Source organism: Plasmodium gonderi (assembly GCF_002157705.1).
Source record: "Plasmodium gonderi DNA, contig: Chr07, whole genome shotgun sequence".
NCBI lineage: Eukaryota > Apicomplexa > Aconoidasida > Haemosporida > Plasmodiidae > Plasmodium > Plasmodium gonderi.
Genome location: NW_021628932.1, coordinates 51625 through 69113, shown reverse-complemented (window position 1 = coordinate 69113; position 17489 = coordinate 51625). Strand labels below are relative to the sequence as shown.

General features: G+C 26.2%; 4 protein-coding genes across 4 annotated transcripts; 2 read left to right on the top strand and 2 right to left on the bottom strand.

Moving 5' to 3' along the window:
* Nucleotides 1-299: 299 nt before the first annotated feature.
* Nucleotides 300-1083, top strand: PGO_070100 (RER1 protein; the record flags this gene model as incomplete). The annotated part of the gene is made up of 2 exons (XM_028686883.1): nucleotides 300-849; nucleotides 1031-1083. The coding sequence occupies 2 exons, from the start codon at nucleotides 300-302 to the stop codon at nucleotides 1081-1083; spliced, it is 603 nt and encodes a 200-aa protein (XP_028542684.1).
* An 802-nt stretch (nucleotides 1084-1885) lies between these two features.
* PGO_070090 (hypothetical protein, conserved) lies at nucleotides 1886-2386 on the bottom strand (the record flags this gene model as incomplete). Its single annotated transcript, XM_028686882.1, has 1 exon — nucleotides 1886-2386. One exon carries the CDS (start codon nucleotides 2384-2386, stop codon nucleotides 1886-1888), a length of 501 nt encoding a protein of 166 aa, XP_028542683.1.
* A 1710-nt stretch (nucleotides 2387-4096) lies between these two features.
* Nucleotides 4097-4387, bottom strand: PGO_070080 (hypothetical protein, conserved; the record flags this gene model as incomplete). Its single annotated transcript, XM_028686881.1, has 1 exon — nucleotides 4097-4387. One exon carries the CDS (start codon nucleotides 4385-4387, stop codon nucleotides 4097-4099), a length of 291 nt encoding a protein of 96 aa, XP_028542682.1.
* A 3799-nt stretch (nucleotides 4388-8186) lies between these two features.
* PGO_070070 (reticulocyte binding protein 1a) lies at nucleotides 8187-16817 on the top strand (the record flags this gene model as incomplete). The annotated part of the gene is made up of 2 exons (XM_028686880.1): nucleotides 8187-8238; nucleotides 8383-16817. 2 exons carry the CDS (start codon nucleotides 8187-8189, stop codon nucleotides 16815-16817), a joined length of 8487 nt encoding a protein of 2828 aa, XP_028542681.1.
* Between the last annotated feature and the right edge of the window lie 672 nt (nucleotides 16818-17489).

Sequence of the window (17489 nt, the reverse complement as noted above, 5' to 3'; positions counted from 1 at the left end):
GTTAGTTTTGTGCACATTTCCTCATGTGTATGTTTTTTTTTTTTTTTTTTTTTCCCATTTTTTATGATATCATCATATAATAGAGTGTTATTTACATACACATATACACACACGCAAATATCGATACATATGTACGTAACATATTCTTACATATACACATGTATGTCAACGTGTAAGGCATACAATCCAGTCTTGTTTGATGCATATATATAACTGAAGAGCTAATAGTAAATGTAAAAACAAAATCTAACAAGACAAGATCAAAAAAGTTAAATAATAATTTGATAGAAACATAAAAAATGGATGAAGCAGATACGCCACTACCAGATTTATATAAAAAATTAATTAACACACATAATTATTATATTGATAAAACAACGTTATATGTAAAAACAAGATGGTTTGTTTTACTGGGTTTATTTATTATGTACGTCCTTAGGATATATTATGTAACGGGGTTTTATGTGGTGACATATGCGTTGTCTATTTTTCTATTAAATTTGTTTTTGAGATTTTTAACACCACACAATATAGAAGAAATATATGAGCAATATGAAAATGAAAATAACGGCTTATTGCTACCTATGAAGCATACGCCAGAACCAAAAAATGATAACCCTGATGATAAAAAAGAATTTAGACCATTTTTAAGAAAATTAAATGAATTCAAATTCTGGTTGTATGCCAGTAGAGCCATTTTGATATCAACATTTTGCACCTTTTTTCCATTTTTGGACATACCAGTATTTTGGCCCCTATTACTTTTTTACTTCATATGTTTATTTTTCGCAACCATGAAAGAACAGGTAAAAAATATGATCAGGTTTAAATATTTGCCTTTTAATACAGGTAAAATTACATTTTAAATTTATAACGAATTCGTTTATCTGTTGGTATTTCTTTAGGATATTTCATCCCAACATTTGGCATAATCTATACATGCATATACACGCTGAACAAATGTTTGTAGATATGTTTATACACACATGTTCATATACATTTATATATTTTTCCTTTTTCCCTCTTTTAGCTACCAAACAGACGTACGGTTCTGTGGCGCGTGGAAATAAAAACAATAGATAAAGTTAAAAGTGTCTGGGCTTATCCCTTTTTTTTTTTTTTTTTTTTTTTTCAGCATCTACCATTTTTATGTAATTTATATTATCGCTGTTATGTAACTTTACATAGGTATACATATATTTTCTTTTTTTTTTTTTAATTCCAATATTATTTTTTAAAATATATTGATATATGATTGTTGTGTCTATTCATTTTAATGTTTGTTAAAACATACATTTCCCTTTTGTTTTAATTTATTTTATGACGAATCCTTATTATTTTGTAAATTCAATCTACAAAATATTAAAAACTTGAACCCCCCCCCCCCCCCCCCAATTATAATTTTGTTTTAACGAGAATTGTGAATCGACACAAGTTGAATGGCATTTTTTGGCTTACGCATTATTTATGTGTTAAAATTTTTAGGCTTTACATACTTTCATCGTTTCATAATTCTTAAGATTTCTTGATGAAAGTATATGGTACACTTGTTTAACACTATATATGTTGTAAACAAAAAATAAAATGTTGGGTTATGATATTATTTTGCTTTTTTGGTTGTGAAACTTGAGAAAAGAAAAAAAGTGTTAATGGATGTCACTTTAACATAGGAGTACTAAAAAAGGAGAGATTAAAAGGTGCATGAAAAAATAAAATAAAAGCTAGAAGTAAATTAAAGATCCTGGGAGATATGTAGTTAAAAGGATAGACATAATAAAAAAATAAATTGTTTCAATGTTTGACTTCAAAAAATAATGGGAAGCAATCAAAACAACAACTCGCATACGAACTATTTTTATGCACTTCTCGTTCTTTGCACAAAATTTTATTCTTCAGCTATTTCGTCAAGTTGTTCAATCATTTCAAGATCATTTGCAGAAATGTCATATTCTTTCATCAGTCTTTCCGTAATAATTCTTTTTCTTCTTTGCGAAATAGTTTCTTTGGGTGCCAATGTAAAAAGTGAATATAGAAAAACGAATATGATTAACGAGTTTACAACAAAGCTTGTAAAATCTTTCTTTATGCTTACGAATAGTTTTCCTCTGTTGTAGCCAAAAACACTTAAATTTCGTTTTGGTTGTGAATTAATTGCCTTGTATTGCATATTTGAAAAAAGATTGGTATGTTTTTCATCGTTTCCTTTTTTAGAAGATTTATAATTTAAGGTGTTGCCATTACTGTTATACTCACTGTTTTTTGTGCTGAAGGATAATTTCTTACAGTACAATTCTTTTACATTGTTCCCTTTGCATTTGTGGCTTATGAGTATGTCATTAAGTCGGGCGATGTTAAAGTTTCTCCTTGAGTGAAAAAGACCATTCATCTTTGTATATCATGGGAGGGAGGGATTCTTTGAATATATATGCGTTTGCCCTACGTGGGTTCATTAAATATTTACATAAAAATATGTGTTTTATGCGATCTTATAGCTTTTATAATTTACAGTTTTCTGTAAATGCATCCCTTGAAATTTTTATCACTCCATGTTTTGCTTTTCAAGTTTGTAATTGTAACTAATTTGGAAAGGGGGTAGTAAATGGGAGTCAATGTTTTCACATATTACGTCAATTTCACATTATTTGTTTCAAGTTTTATTGTAACAATATACGTTCAGGAAAAAATATAAAAATGAGATGCTTGCATTAGGGGAAAAATATATATGTGAAGACGTGGCTACACGTTGGTCGAACAAGGTAAAATGGAAAAATTCTTAATTTTTCAGTGGGGTGGCCAAATGAAAGTTTATTTTAATTTTTTTTTTATAAACTTCTTATACTTTTTGTGGAAACCTCTTAGATTAAAAGCAAATTGAAAGGAGCATCTATAATACCATTTATATATTGTTAAATAAATTTTGTTAAGCGTAATATAAAATAATGAACAGTTAATTATATATATTTAAATTACTTTATATTTGTTGTGTACATTTTGCAAAAACTAAGCTTGTTTAAACACACATTCCCGTTGTTTTTATTTAAATACATGTAAAAATAAATTAACTCACCAAAAAGAAAAGAATGCTTCATCGTCATTTAAAATATATATATATATGCACGCTAAGCACAGAAAAAAAATGAAAAAAAAAAAAAAAAAAAAAAAATCATTATGTGTATGGTTTTATCAACTTATATTAATTAAAACATAACCAGAAAGCAACGTAATGTTAATCTGAAATAAAAATATGCTAAGCAGGGTCAATTGAGAAGAAGATAATACGGTATTAACAACAACAATGGTTTAATACTAACAAATGTGCAATTGAATTACACATATTTGTATTTATATATACGCATGTTCATATTCACTTATGTGGAAAGTTTCTGTATAAATTTTAAAGTCACTTGTAATTAAAAACTGAGAATAAAAAAGCTATAGTTATAAATGTCGTCTTCGTTTCCTTACCTTTGGTTGAAATGTCACCATGATTTTGATTCAATAGAGAAAAATAACAACTAATTGCTTATGAAGTGCGAAATATTTTATTCGGGAATACGGAAAAAAAGAAAGAAAAATGTTATTTTGTTAAAATGTGTCTCTTTTCATATTATGTTGCAATATGTTTTTAGAAAGTTTCGAATAAAATATATTATAAAATGCTAAAAAAAGTTCAAAAAATTACTTAACAAAGAAATATGCGTGTTACGAACGTTACAGTTATTTGTACTTTTACAGCAGTGGATAAATATACTTATATGTACAATATAGATATGTGAACATTTGTATAATAAGCACTATAAATAATACATATAACATACGCTTAAAAAACAGGAAACAACTGGATTCACAAAAAATAAATGTATTCATTCTATAACGTATATAATACAGGGTAAAAAATTGTAATTTTTGTATACATTTATGTTATGCATTTCAAAATGATAAGTAGGGGCATTGATATCTTTCACAACGCTTGGGAAATCCTATATATTTATTTTGTAACCATGTCTGTGAATAATATTTGCCTTTGATTTTATGGGTATAAAAATTCTTCATATTTGTCAATATGGGTGTAAATATTTTCTTTCATTCTTTTTTTTTAACCATTTTTTACTTCTTCATTTACATATTTGACAAACCTAAAATGATCATGGACAACAAATCCTATAACTGAAAGAATAGCTGTTATAATTGTCCCAGTAAAAAGTGACATTTGTATTAAATCATTTGTTCTCCTTTCTTTCTCTATCTGTGTACTGAACTCTAAAATCCTTGGATCCAAGGTTGGCACTGCTGATGAATTGGCTTCCTGGTCTTTACAGCTACATGACTCAATTAAGACGAAGCAAAGAAATAAAGCAAAAAGTGTTAAACTGTTATTGAAATTCATTGTTTAAAAAATTTTCTGTTCATTCGTGTAAATGAGTTTCTATCAAAAATTATGTTATTTTTATATGTAAATTGAATAAATTATGCCATGAAATTTTGAATTATTTGTTGATATTTTTTTGTGTACTTAATTTTATAAATATTTTTTAAATAATATATTTATTGAGAACTTATAACGCTATGACACACATTGTTTTTCTTTTTCTTGTGAATAGTTTAATGTTATCAGTTCTTCAAAATACACATACATGAATAAATTTATAAATATTTATAATTATTATTTTATTTTGCTTGTGGTTTTGCATGCACATTTTTCGTGCGGGGCCATTTAATGCATCAAGCTTTATTCTAAATATGAATTCGTTAAGAAACATGTAAATGCATGTGATTTGGGAGCTTTCTTTTGTTCACGATAATTTGTAAGTGGATGTTATGAGAAAATGTTATTTCACATGCACAAATGTTTATATTTGCATGTAAAGATTGTGGTTATACTTTAGAGCTCAGTTTTTAGGTGTTGGAGACTTTTCCTTTTGGTTGTTCTTATTCTTAAACAAAATCACAGTTACAATCACAAGCACTTGCATGAATTGTTTATTGTTTAAAATGGTTTATGTTTATAAAATTCATGCACAGGCCTTGCTAGCACCAGCACCATTGCATTTTTTGAAAATTCATTAAGTGGCAAAAAAAAAAAAAAATGTTTACATGCAAAACCACATAAAATTAAGGAGGAAAAAACAATTTCATTTCATTTCGACTCAATTTGATTACTTTTTATGAATGATACTGATTATTCGTTAAAATTGAGAATGTTATTTATTTCCAAAAGAACAGCTATTTTAAAAATAATGCTTCATAAACTCCACATAAGACGAATTAAAGGAAGAAAAATTTATCTTCATTTTATTTAAATCAAATATTTTACTCCATAATTTGAAAACAGTATTTCATGTAGAACGTTGACATTTTGTATAATTTATCCTTAAAAACTTTTTTTAAAAGAACGTGCATTTATTCAATTTAAAATGGGGATTGAAAATGTTACATCGACATACCTCTTTACACTGTGAGACAAAAGAACATGTGAAACATTTTTTAACTTTTTCAACGTTTCTTTATGCTGCATTTTAGCATGGCATTACAGGAAGAAATATGGGTGCTTATGCCAGAATATATTTATGTGTGTATACCTATATATATATATATATATATATAAGCCAATATGAGTATCATATATATAGGGTATTATTCTGCCCTGATTGTGAATGAAATATTCGAGCGTTTTGAGAGATATAAATAGCATGAGACTCATTAAGAATTAAAATTAAATAAAACGGAATAGGGAAGAATGTGGTAAAACATTGATAAAGAAAAACATTTTGACATAATGCCCCACCGTGGAGGTATTATATTGATCTCCTGAAAATTGTAAAAAAGAACATTCTTTTACACAAACTTAAATAGGGGATTTGCATTTAACTTTCATAAGTACTTCCGAGTAAATTATACCTTTTTAGTGATACATAATTTATTTTGAGGGTAATGCGGAAAAAGGAATAAAATAAGGATGCATAGATGTATGTATATATATATTAATTAACGAGTAATTTTCAAATACTGTGTCATGAACTATTACAAAGGCGTACCTATAAGGAGTGTTTTATATCTTTCTACATTGTTGATTTTTTGATGTACTTTGAATTTAGGTGTTTTTTAAGTTTTATGTTTAGTTGCACGAGAATTATTTGATTCCGCAAATGTCATTATGCAACTTTACAAACGCACTACGGAAAATGTGCTTTAAGACATGACAATTGTCACACACATTTTTAAATATAAAAGAAAAAAAAAAAAAATTTCATTAGCGTTATTCTGTTCGAAAAAGGTACACAAAGATGAACACTTTAAAAAAGAAAAAAGGGAACAAAAGGCTCAAGATTTTTTTTTTTTTTTTTAAATAGTGTACATTACAAAAGTAAAAAATTGCATTTAGAGAAAGTTGAAATTTTTATTTTATTATTTTCTTTAAGGTTTGAAATGTTTACAAATTATGAGAAGTTCATGAATCATTTTTTCAGCAAATGTACACAAAATGAAACAGAAGATCATGCAATTTGTTTTACAACTATAAGGGATTAAATTAGCAATGATAAAATATTAGGTAAAAAGTAATGGAATCATGCAACAACATTAAATTTTAAAATAATGAAATTAGAAGATCATTAAAAATAATATTAATATTACCTTTTTGCAGAATTTGTCACAAATTTAAATTTCACATTAGCAACAAATAAAGGTGAACAATTTAGTTAACAATTTGGAATATATATACCATGAAAAGGAACATTTATATGAGTGTATATTAATGTATAGTAAAAACGCCTAAAGATGAGAGAAAAAAAAAAAAAAAAAAACGTAAAAGAAATTGTGAAAGATTATGATATATTACATTACATAATGTGTTGCCATAATAATGACTTAAAATATATTAAGAATCGCGATTAGATGGAGTATTATTTAATTTTACAATCACATCTGTCCTAGTGTGTAAGGTTATTACTATTCATTAATCTAAGGTAGTACTCTCAGGAATGAACAATAGAATTTATAAAAATATATTTGAAAAGGGAAAAGGTTAACTGTGTAATATATTTATATATGTATGTAGATATATGTCAAGCTATGAGAAAGGCTAAATTCTTACAATTTTAAAAAGTTACAACAATGTTGTTATTTATTTATTTATTAGTTTTTTCGTTTGCACAAATATAATGTTATAATTATTTTAGCTTTCAAAAATGGTTGTCATTATCAACGCTACACCTACTAACTAAAGCCATTTTTTTTACGAGCTGCAACTTCTTTTTTTTTTAAAATTAACTTGTGCATCTTTATTAGGGTACATTTAAGTAACACACCACATACCTAAAAATTCAGTGTAAACAACATTTTTGAAAGATCAGCTAACAAACGTAAAATTGATTATATTCGAGCTAAAGGTTTTTTTTTTTTTTTTTTAAATCTATTCAATATGGCTATATTTTCAGTTTAATTTCCCTTATTAATTTACTTACATTTTATTCTAAAATATATATTTATATAAATATTTGTGTGCATGAGTATATTTTTAGGAAAAAAGCCTGACATCATATATTTTAATTTGGTAAAAAAAGGGGGGGGGGGGTAGGAAATCTTATTTTTGATGGTTCAAGATAGAACAGATATGTAGAATATTGTTTCTTTTTTGTTGTTTTAACACATCGCACATTTGCGATTCTAGATAAGCACTATCTTTTTTCTATACTTTTAAATTGTGAATCATTTTGTTTTTTTTGTTATATTTACAATTCATCATTTCTTGATTTACTTTTACTTGAGGTATTAGAACAATGTTCGCTTTGTTCTTATTTAGGTGAATGTAAATGCTCCGAATCTATACAATCAACGTGTTTTTTTGTGCAAAAAAAAAAAAAAAAAAAAAAAAAAATTAGAAAGTATGGCAATTTGACCTTATTTATTTTATATAATTTTTGCTGCTCTTTGAATAGTTTTTTCTAACTCGCATTAATTTTATATTTTACTGTTATTGTGCAACACACATTGTTTTCTGTCCCACAAGAACAAACAAAAACAGAAAAAAATGGAAGAGTGAAAGTATATATAAACATATATATTGCAGGACAAGCGATTAAATAAAATAGAATTGTACAATTTTATCAGTAAAAGGATGCATTAATTTTAAAGTTTAAAAACACAAAAAAGGAAAAAAACGCTGGAACCATTTGATCAATTTAAACATGAAAAATGTTATTTATTTAGTAGAACTCCTTTACCTATTGAACTTTTTAGGTAACACACACGAACATGAATATATGTTTGACAATAAAAAAATCTTTAATATTTCAGTTATTTACAATTACTATGCTTTTTTCCACATCCTTATAATTTAATTTTTTTTTTTTTATATATGCCCATTTTTGACTTTAAATTTAGGCTCAAGTCACGGGGAAAATGCACAAGGAAACACACAAAAAAAAAAGCCGGAGAAATTATGTTTTTTTGCACTAAATTCAAATTTAAAGGAAAATAAAAAAGTGAAATATAATAGAGAGAAAAAAAAAAGTTTGGAAATTTTGAACTTTTTTAATGAAAAATGCTATGTAAAAAAAACAAATAACGCAAATGAGGAAGATGTTGATGCAGAACATTCATCACATAATCCATCGTTTATTAGCCTAAATGATAATGCTAATGGAAAAAGTTTATCATACCAGGTTTATATAAAAGAAAGCGCACCACATAATTCTATGAGAAATAATGGGAAAAAGGGAAAGGAAAATGAGAAAAATCATAATGCTGTAAAACACACTATGCAATATCAAAGTAAGGAGGGAAAATCTTTAGAGAATATCACAAGTTCCATGGATGATTTAAAAGGGAAATTAGAAAATGATAATGAATATAACCCAGTTTTATATATGGAGGTTGATTATACCGAATTACAATATTTTAAGAATGTTATAGATTTTATTCCACGCAACACGCCATACTATATATTATATGAAAAAGAGCTTAGTAATCATATTACAGAATATTCAGATAAATTATTAAAGTTAATAAAATCATGTATGTCTGAAAAAGAAAAATTGATAGTAGTGGAACATGAGATTGAATATGCTAAGAAGTCTACAGAAAAAGAGACACTAAGCCAAAAGGAAAGAGAACGTGATGTTATATACAAGGAATATAATAAACACATAGATTTATATAAAAAAGATATAAAACCTAAAGTAGCTGAAATGAAAAATAAAGCATTGACGAAACTGAATGATTCCTATTGTAAAGATGATTGTGCGAATTATGCAGATAAGTACAATACGCTCCGTAAGAATTTTATAATAGAAACTAAAGATTATATATATGAAACGTATATATATATTTCAAAAGTTATTAATGATTTTTCAGTTTTGAATAATATATTATTTCTTTCTAACGAAGTCAATATAGATATACATGAAAAAATTAAGAAATTGGAATTGTTAGCAGATGAAATGGACGAACTTTCACATTTATATTCCATCAACACTGCCCTTATAAATGGTGCAGTTAGCAATTTAGAATCTATAAAGGAAAGTAAATCCTCGGAAATAGATATCAAAAACTTTGCAGAAAATTATAAATTACTATCCAATAAGTATTGTGTATTTAAATACATAAAGGGATTCAATAATCCAATTAAATATACTTATGAAGAAAAAATAATTAAATTTAATGAACTTTTTTCTAGTGTTATAGAAATATTCGAAAAAAAGGCAGATGAATTATTTGATAAAACATTTGATGATAAGGCGTGCAGTGAAATTAAAGAAGATTCAGGACAAATAAGAGAATATTCTGTGAAACTATGTGAAAAAAATAAAAAGCTCCTTGATGAAATTAAGGATGATGAAGACAAAAGGGTAACTGTAAAAATAAGGGAACTTCAGGATATAATAAACGATATGGAAATAAAGAAAAATGATATAGTAAATAATTCTGATTTTATATTTGATAGACATAAGAGCATATATGAAACCACAAGAAAAACTTTTGATGAAAAATTATTTAATATAAAGACTCTACCAAACGATGCATTAAAAGCAACTTTTTATTTAGAACAAATAAAAAATATAAAAAATGAGGAAAAAAACATAGAGGAGCGCTTAAAATCAGTAAAAAATTTTTATGAAAGTATAAAAACAGCAAAAAGCAAATTGGATGAGCTGAACATAAGGTTTGAAAACATACTCAAAGAAATAAGTCAATCAAAGGAATTGGAATCTACCCGTAGGAAAAATATAGAAGAGTTTAAAGAAATACTAGATAAAATGGTTAAAAAAGTACATTATCTAAAGGAAGTTCTATCCTTAAAAAGGAAGTTAAACGTACATTTAACAGACATGAATGAATTACTCAACACAGTATCTTATAACAATATGGAAGAACTTAATGCTAAAAAGGATAAGATAAACAATGATGTAAATGCACTATATAATTTTGTGCACACAGAAAACTTAAATGATATTATTAAGACAACTGAGATTTTTATAAACGAAAAGAAAGAAATTTCTCTGCAACCCCTGGATGCACAAGAAGTGGAAAGAAGGCTAAAGGAAATAAAAGAAACTTTTGCTAAGTTAGATTTTGTCAGTGATGACAAATTAACAGATGTATACAACCAAATGAGTAAAGAATTAGATAATTCTGAAAAGATAAAAAAAGAAATAATAGAAAAACAAACTGAAAACGTTAATAAGAAAATGAGCGAACTTTATGATAGTTTTACTAGGGGATTCAATACATTGCAAAAAAGTATGGAGCAATATAATCAAGAAGAAGCTTCTATAAAAACATATAAAGAAAATATAACTAAAAGAGAAGAAGAATATTTTAGTAATGAAAATATATTTGAATCAAATGAAGCAAAAAGTAATGAAGAGTTGAACAAACATAAACTGAATTTTTCTAAACAGAAAGATGAAATATCTGGTTCTATTAGTAATATTAAAAAAATTATAAATCAAATTGAAAGTCAATTGAACTATTATGATGTTATTCAGAAATATTTCAATATAAATAGCAATCAAAATGAAGTTCAAAAAGTTAAATCCATGAAAGAAAAAATTATGAATGAAAATATGAAAAACAAAATAGATCAATATGAAAGTAACTTCAATGATAAGACTAATGCAATGGAAAGCATAATAACAAATATTCAAACGTTAAAAAAAAAAATAGATTCATTTAAACTTTTAAATAGTAGTATAAACAGTTGTAACGAATGTGCTATAGACATTGTACATTTAAGGAGTAAAATAAAAATGTTACGAGAACAGGTACAAAAGGAGATTAGTGAAACGGGAAGCGATATAATTGTAGGAGAAAATACGACTACATTACTTTTAAAAAATTTGAACACTCAAATGATAAATGTAGAGGAAAAATTGAATGATAATAAGTTAAATGATTTAGAAAATAAAAAAACGGATCTGCTGAAGTTTTATTCAGAATCGAAAAGTCAAATTCATTTAAGTACGGATGAAAAGGTGCTACCAGATTCGCTCAACAGAATAGATGAATGGAAAGAAATTAGAAAAGAAATAAATGAACTAAATATCACATATGAAAGTCTCAACAAAAGTAATGTTACCCTATTTAAAAATAATTCAATTACTTATATAGAGTCAATACACAACAGTATAAATAATATAGCTCATAAAATAACGAGCAACAAGAATGATATTTTAAAATCAATAAAAGAAATAGAAGATAAAATAAACACCATTGAAAATAATGAAGATTATAAAAAGGTTAAAAATTTAGAAAATGAGAAAAATATAGGAGTTATAAAAAATTCCATTAGTAGTATCAAAGAAATTGTCAGCAAATACATAAGTGAAATGACACAATTGATGAGTACATCAAATAGTTTAGAAAACAGTGTTAAGAAAAAAGATAATGACATTGAATATTTAAATAACACAAAGAGTCAAATGAGGGATATTTATGAAAAAATAAAAAAAATATCTGAAGAATTAAATGAAAAAACAGAGAAAGTATTGGAGGAGACAAGGGGAAAGGTAAACCATACGGAATTAGAATATGAGAAGAGTGTTATTGCGAACATTGCAGAGCACATTGCTGAAGAAAAAAACAAAGCTCAAAAGATTATAGAAGAAATGAATTCTGTAAAAACTAAAATTGAGGCTATAATAAATAAAACTAGTGACAAGACACAAAATGAATTAATCATAACAAACATTAAAAAACATATAGAGAATGCAAAACAGCATGAGGATCTAATAAAAAAAATTGAACAAAAATCGATTCAATTAAGGGAAAAGGCGAATGGTGTGACAGTATTTGATGTGAAAAGTATAACGCAAGAGATTAAATTAAATATACAAAATGCCATAAAAGGCAATGTTGATATAAATAAGGAGCTAAATGAAATTAAAGGAATTAGAGAATTATTAATTTCAACTAGTTATAATAGTATTTTAGAATATTTAAAAAAAAATTCTGATGAATCTATTCGTTTTAATCGGCTGATAAATGAGGAATTTACAAAAGTTGAAAATCATGAAAAAAATGCAAAAAAGGTACTTGAGGAAGCGGATGTATTAAAGGAACAAATTACCAAAGATTTATATTACAGTGCCATAGATGATAAGGTAAGAGGAATTGAGGAAAAAGTAAGGGAAATAATAAAAATAAAAGAAAATGCATATAAGTTTTTAGAAGATTCAGAAAAATATCTAAAAATGTGTTCTTCACACCTTGAAAATACAAAAGAAGGAAAGAAGAAAATTGAGTATTTAAAAAACAGTACAGGTAAAGAAAATACGAAAATATCTGAAAATCAAATGAAAGAAGCAGATGATTACTCTAATAAAACTGAAAACGCTTTAAAGGAATCTCATGAACAAGTAGACAAAGCTAAGGGTATCTATCAGTCTCTTTTGGAGCATGTAACTAGAATAGAAAACGTTTTAAATGAATCGCTAATAAAAGAACTGAAAGTAAAGTGTGAAAAAAAAAATGATGAAGCGCAACAAATATTCATTCAAATTAAAACTGTAGATGGAAAAATTAAGGAGAACTTTGGTGAAAGTGAAAAAAAAGTAAATGAATTGAAAGAAAAAACTAAAATTGAGAAAAGGGAATTTCAACAGCTTAATGATTTATCCTTGAATTCGTCATTAGAAATAGATAATTGCAGACAGCAACTTGATAACATTTTATCAAATATTGAAGGTGTAAAAAAGAACACACTTCACTCTTTTGATATATCTGACAAATCAATGAAATCAGTTTTATCTATTAGTGAATTAAATGCCGAAAAGTCCTTGGATAAGTTAAAAGAGGTTAAAGAGAATTATGATAAAAATTTGGAAATAGTTCAAAATGAAATTAATCAGATGCATAATGAAGAAGGAAAGATGGCTGAAATAAGTAAGAAAATAAACGATATAGAAAATGACTTACTAAAACATAAAAAAGCATATGAGGAAGGGTTGTTGCAAAAAATTAAGGAAAATGCTGACAGCAGAAAGAGAAAATTTGATTTAATAAGAAATGAAATAAATTCCCTAGTTGATCCAACTACATCTATTTTTATTAAATTAAAAATAGAAGAATACGATATGACCAACGCTTTAAATAATACTGGAATTACAATGAATGGTATTCATGGAGAATTTACTAAATCTTATAATTTAATAGAAACATATTTATCTGAAATTACCGATTTTTCTGTAACATTTGATAAGGCCAAAACGTTAAGGGAAAAAGCAGAAACAGAAGATAAAAATCTTAGAAAAAAGGAGGAGGAAGCAATAGAACTATTGAATCATATTAAAAAAACGGAATCATTAAATCTATTAAATGAAATGATAAAAAAATTGAAATATGAAGATGAAAACATGACAAAAGATCATGAGACTGCTACTCAGCATATTGAGGATATTAAGACAATTATAAATGAACTGAAAACCTTGAATGATATAAATAGAGGTTCAAGTATATTAAACGAGGCTGTAAATATAGCTAAAAAAATTAAAGATTCTAAGCATGAGGATTATAAAAGAAAGGCGAAAAATATGCATGAACAAATGATAACTTTGACAAATCATTTTTTAAGCGATGAGATTAAGATGACATCAGGGATAGAATTTAATATGAAAATAAATTTTAATTACAAAGCTGAATTTGAATCAGATATAATTTCTATAGTGAAAGATTCGAATGAAATTTTAAGAAAAATAGAACAAGCTTCAAATGATATAATGAAAAAACAGAGAGAAAGTGAAAATCTTGTTATGAATGCAACTGACATTTATAAATCAATAAAACTAAAAAATGAATTTAATGAAAGGTTTCGAGAAACGAAGAATAATGAAATGGTTGTTTCACAAAAGATAAGGAGTACCCTAAGTAGATTAAATAAAATTGAAGAAATAAAATGTCATTATGAAAGTTTTGATAAATTATTAGATAATACAGAGGAATTTCAAAAATTAAAAAAAAATGTAGCTATTTATCAGGATAAAAAGAGTAACCTGCCAAAGGAATCACTATTACAAAATTTGGAAAAGGAAATGAACAGATATATTAGTTCTATAAAAGAATTAAAAGAAAAAGTAGTATTAACTAAGGAATCTAAAGAAGATATTTCAAAACTAGAAATATTCAATTCTGAAATTGAAAATATTAGTAAAGAAATAAATGTGATAGACTCAAAGATTATGGAAATGAATCCAATCATTGATGAATTATACCAATTTGGAAAGCATTGTCAATCCCATTGGATTTCATTAATAAGCTACACAATGAATAATAAAGCAGTAAAAAAATTAATGATGATTAATAAACAAAAGAAAAACACTGAACATTGTTTGGACTACATTAAAAAGAATTCCCAATACACAGAACATTATGTCTCAGAGTTAAAAGAATTCCATGGTAATAAACTTACTTTTACAGAGACATCCAAGAATGTTGAAAATGCAGATAATTGTGCAACAAATTTTGCTAAACATACAAAAGATGCACTAAAATTAATAAATGATTTAAAAAATGAATTATATAATTTTAGCCCCAATAGCGATATTAATGTTGTAGAGGAAAGTGTGAAAAATGTAATAACACTTTATGATAAATTGAAGGAGGAAAAATTTGAAATAGATGATCTTTACAGAAATATGGTTGATACTAAATTAAAAGAAATAGAACGTAATGGTGATGTGTTTAACCCGGTATTAGAACTACATAAGAGTATGGCTAATGCTAAAAAGAAGTATTTAATGGAAAGAGAAAAACAGCTAAACGATCTTTATAGTAAACTACAGGATAATGAAGCTGACTTGATAAAAAATTATCTTAAATACACACCCGAAAGCGTAGAAAGTGTTAACAAAGTATATGCTGCTATTGAATCTGAAATGAAAATTTTGGAAGTAGATGACCTTGAGAATACGGATGATTACAAAAATGTAGAAGAATACAAGAAGCAAATTTCCTTTTTAATCAGTAGAACAGATGTCCTAATGAACGATATCGAAATGCTGAGGAAAGAAAATAATTATAATTTAATGGACGTAGATACAGAAACGATACTTAAAGTAACCAATTATATAGAAACGATTACAAATAAATTAAAAGGTTCAAAAATGGAATATGAAAAGGTATTGGAAATTATAAAAGAAAACGAGGTTATATTACCAACGATTAATCTTAAGAAGGTGAATATTAACAAACTTTTTGAAAATATACAGGAAAAAAAAAAAAACATATTAAATGATTTGTATGAGCAGGAGAGATTACTCAAAATACAGGAAAAATTACAGCAGATCAAACAAAATGTAACACAAACAATGAATAATTATGAAATAGCTGAAAAAACAGAAATGGTTTCTAAAAGTTTTGAAGAGAAAAAAGGTAAAATACAAGAATACAATTCTATTTATAAAATAGAAAGAGAAATCAGTGAAATAAAAAGGGATATTAAGCAAACGAAAGATGATGTTTTAATTCTTAACGGTGTTTTAGGAGACATTAATTTGAAAAGGGAAGAAATGAATTCGTTTTTTAAGCAGATGTCACAATATAGTAATTCCAATGTATACAAATCTGCAAAAGAGCATATTCATGAGGCGGATGAAATAATTGGTCAATTAGAGGGCAAAATTCATGGAATGAATAAATTAATAAATGATTGTGAAGGTATATTAACAGAATTGAATAATAGAAAAAACGATATAGAAAAAGAAAAGAATGCTAGGACTTTGAGAGTTAATGAAAGTTACAGAGAACAAGAGGAAGCAGAAAGAGTTCATCAACAGGAAATGAACATGAATAATGTTGAAGAACAGAGAGAAATAGTTCACCATCCAGAACACACAACCGAAGAAAGGAAAGAAGAAGCTGAATCGGAATCTTTTGAAAAGGAAGGATTCACAAATGATGGAACTGAAGAACATACTAGTTTAAAAGAAGCATCAGAAGAGGGGAAAATTACGCTACCCACTGAACAAACATCCTCGAGTGTTAGTGAGATTTTCGAACATGATGTTGATAGTAATAGTAATAAATATAATATGTCTACAACTGAAACATCAAAGGATAGTGATGAGGGTAAGTCACATTCAAGAGATAGAAAAGAAAATATGAATGAAAATATTAATTTTATTAAAGTCAAATATGCATGTGCATTTATTTTAATGTGTGTGAGTGTTGCTATAGGAAATTTTATAGCAAATAAAAAAGATGATGAATCAGATGATACTGATATTGAAGGAAACAATGAAATACTTGAATTTAGAAAGAGTTTCAAACCAGAAAATAAGGAAGAAATCATTGATATATCTTTTTCTGATTATAATCATTAAGAATAGTAGAATAAATTTTTGTACACAAATTCTGTATTTTTTCTAAAGGATTTTTACGTAGTTATATTTTTATTCATATATGTATATATATGTGAGCGCGCAGGTGTTCATACATGCTTATACATGAATATATGCAATACTTTTCCTTGTTTTTTCTTTTTTATTTGTGATATATTTTAAGTATTTATTAAAAACAATATGTGGAATTTTTTTTTTTTTTTTTTTCCACGTAATAATGTAGAACGAATATACTTTTATATAAGATCCGTTCACATCCCAAAAAAAAAAAAAAAAACTGTATATCATTATTTCAATACCTTATTTGTCTTCACATAACAATATCTTTTGTTCTTGAAAGGGTTAACCAAAAGTTTTAGGAAAAACGTGTAGGTAAATATTCAGTTTTTCATATTTCTTTAGTGTGGACGTGCATAACTCGGAAAAATGTTAGAGAAAAAAGAATAAAAAGAAGTATAAAATAAAATAAAGAGGGTATGATAAATGTTGTAATAAACTTACGTAGTATGATCAAATGTGTGTTACCGTTAATTTTTATTAAAATTTGGAGAATCATGTAAGAAACTAAATTAATATATAATAAGTATAGTGTAATTTTGCCGAATAATTTGCGTCAGCTCCTTTTTATCCCCATATCAAGCCAATTATAGTTAA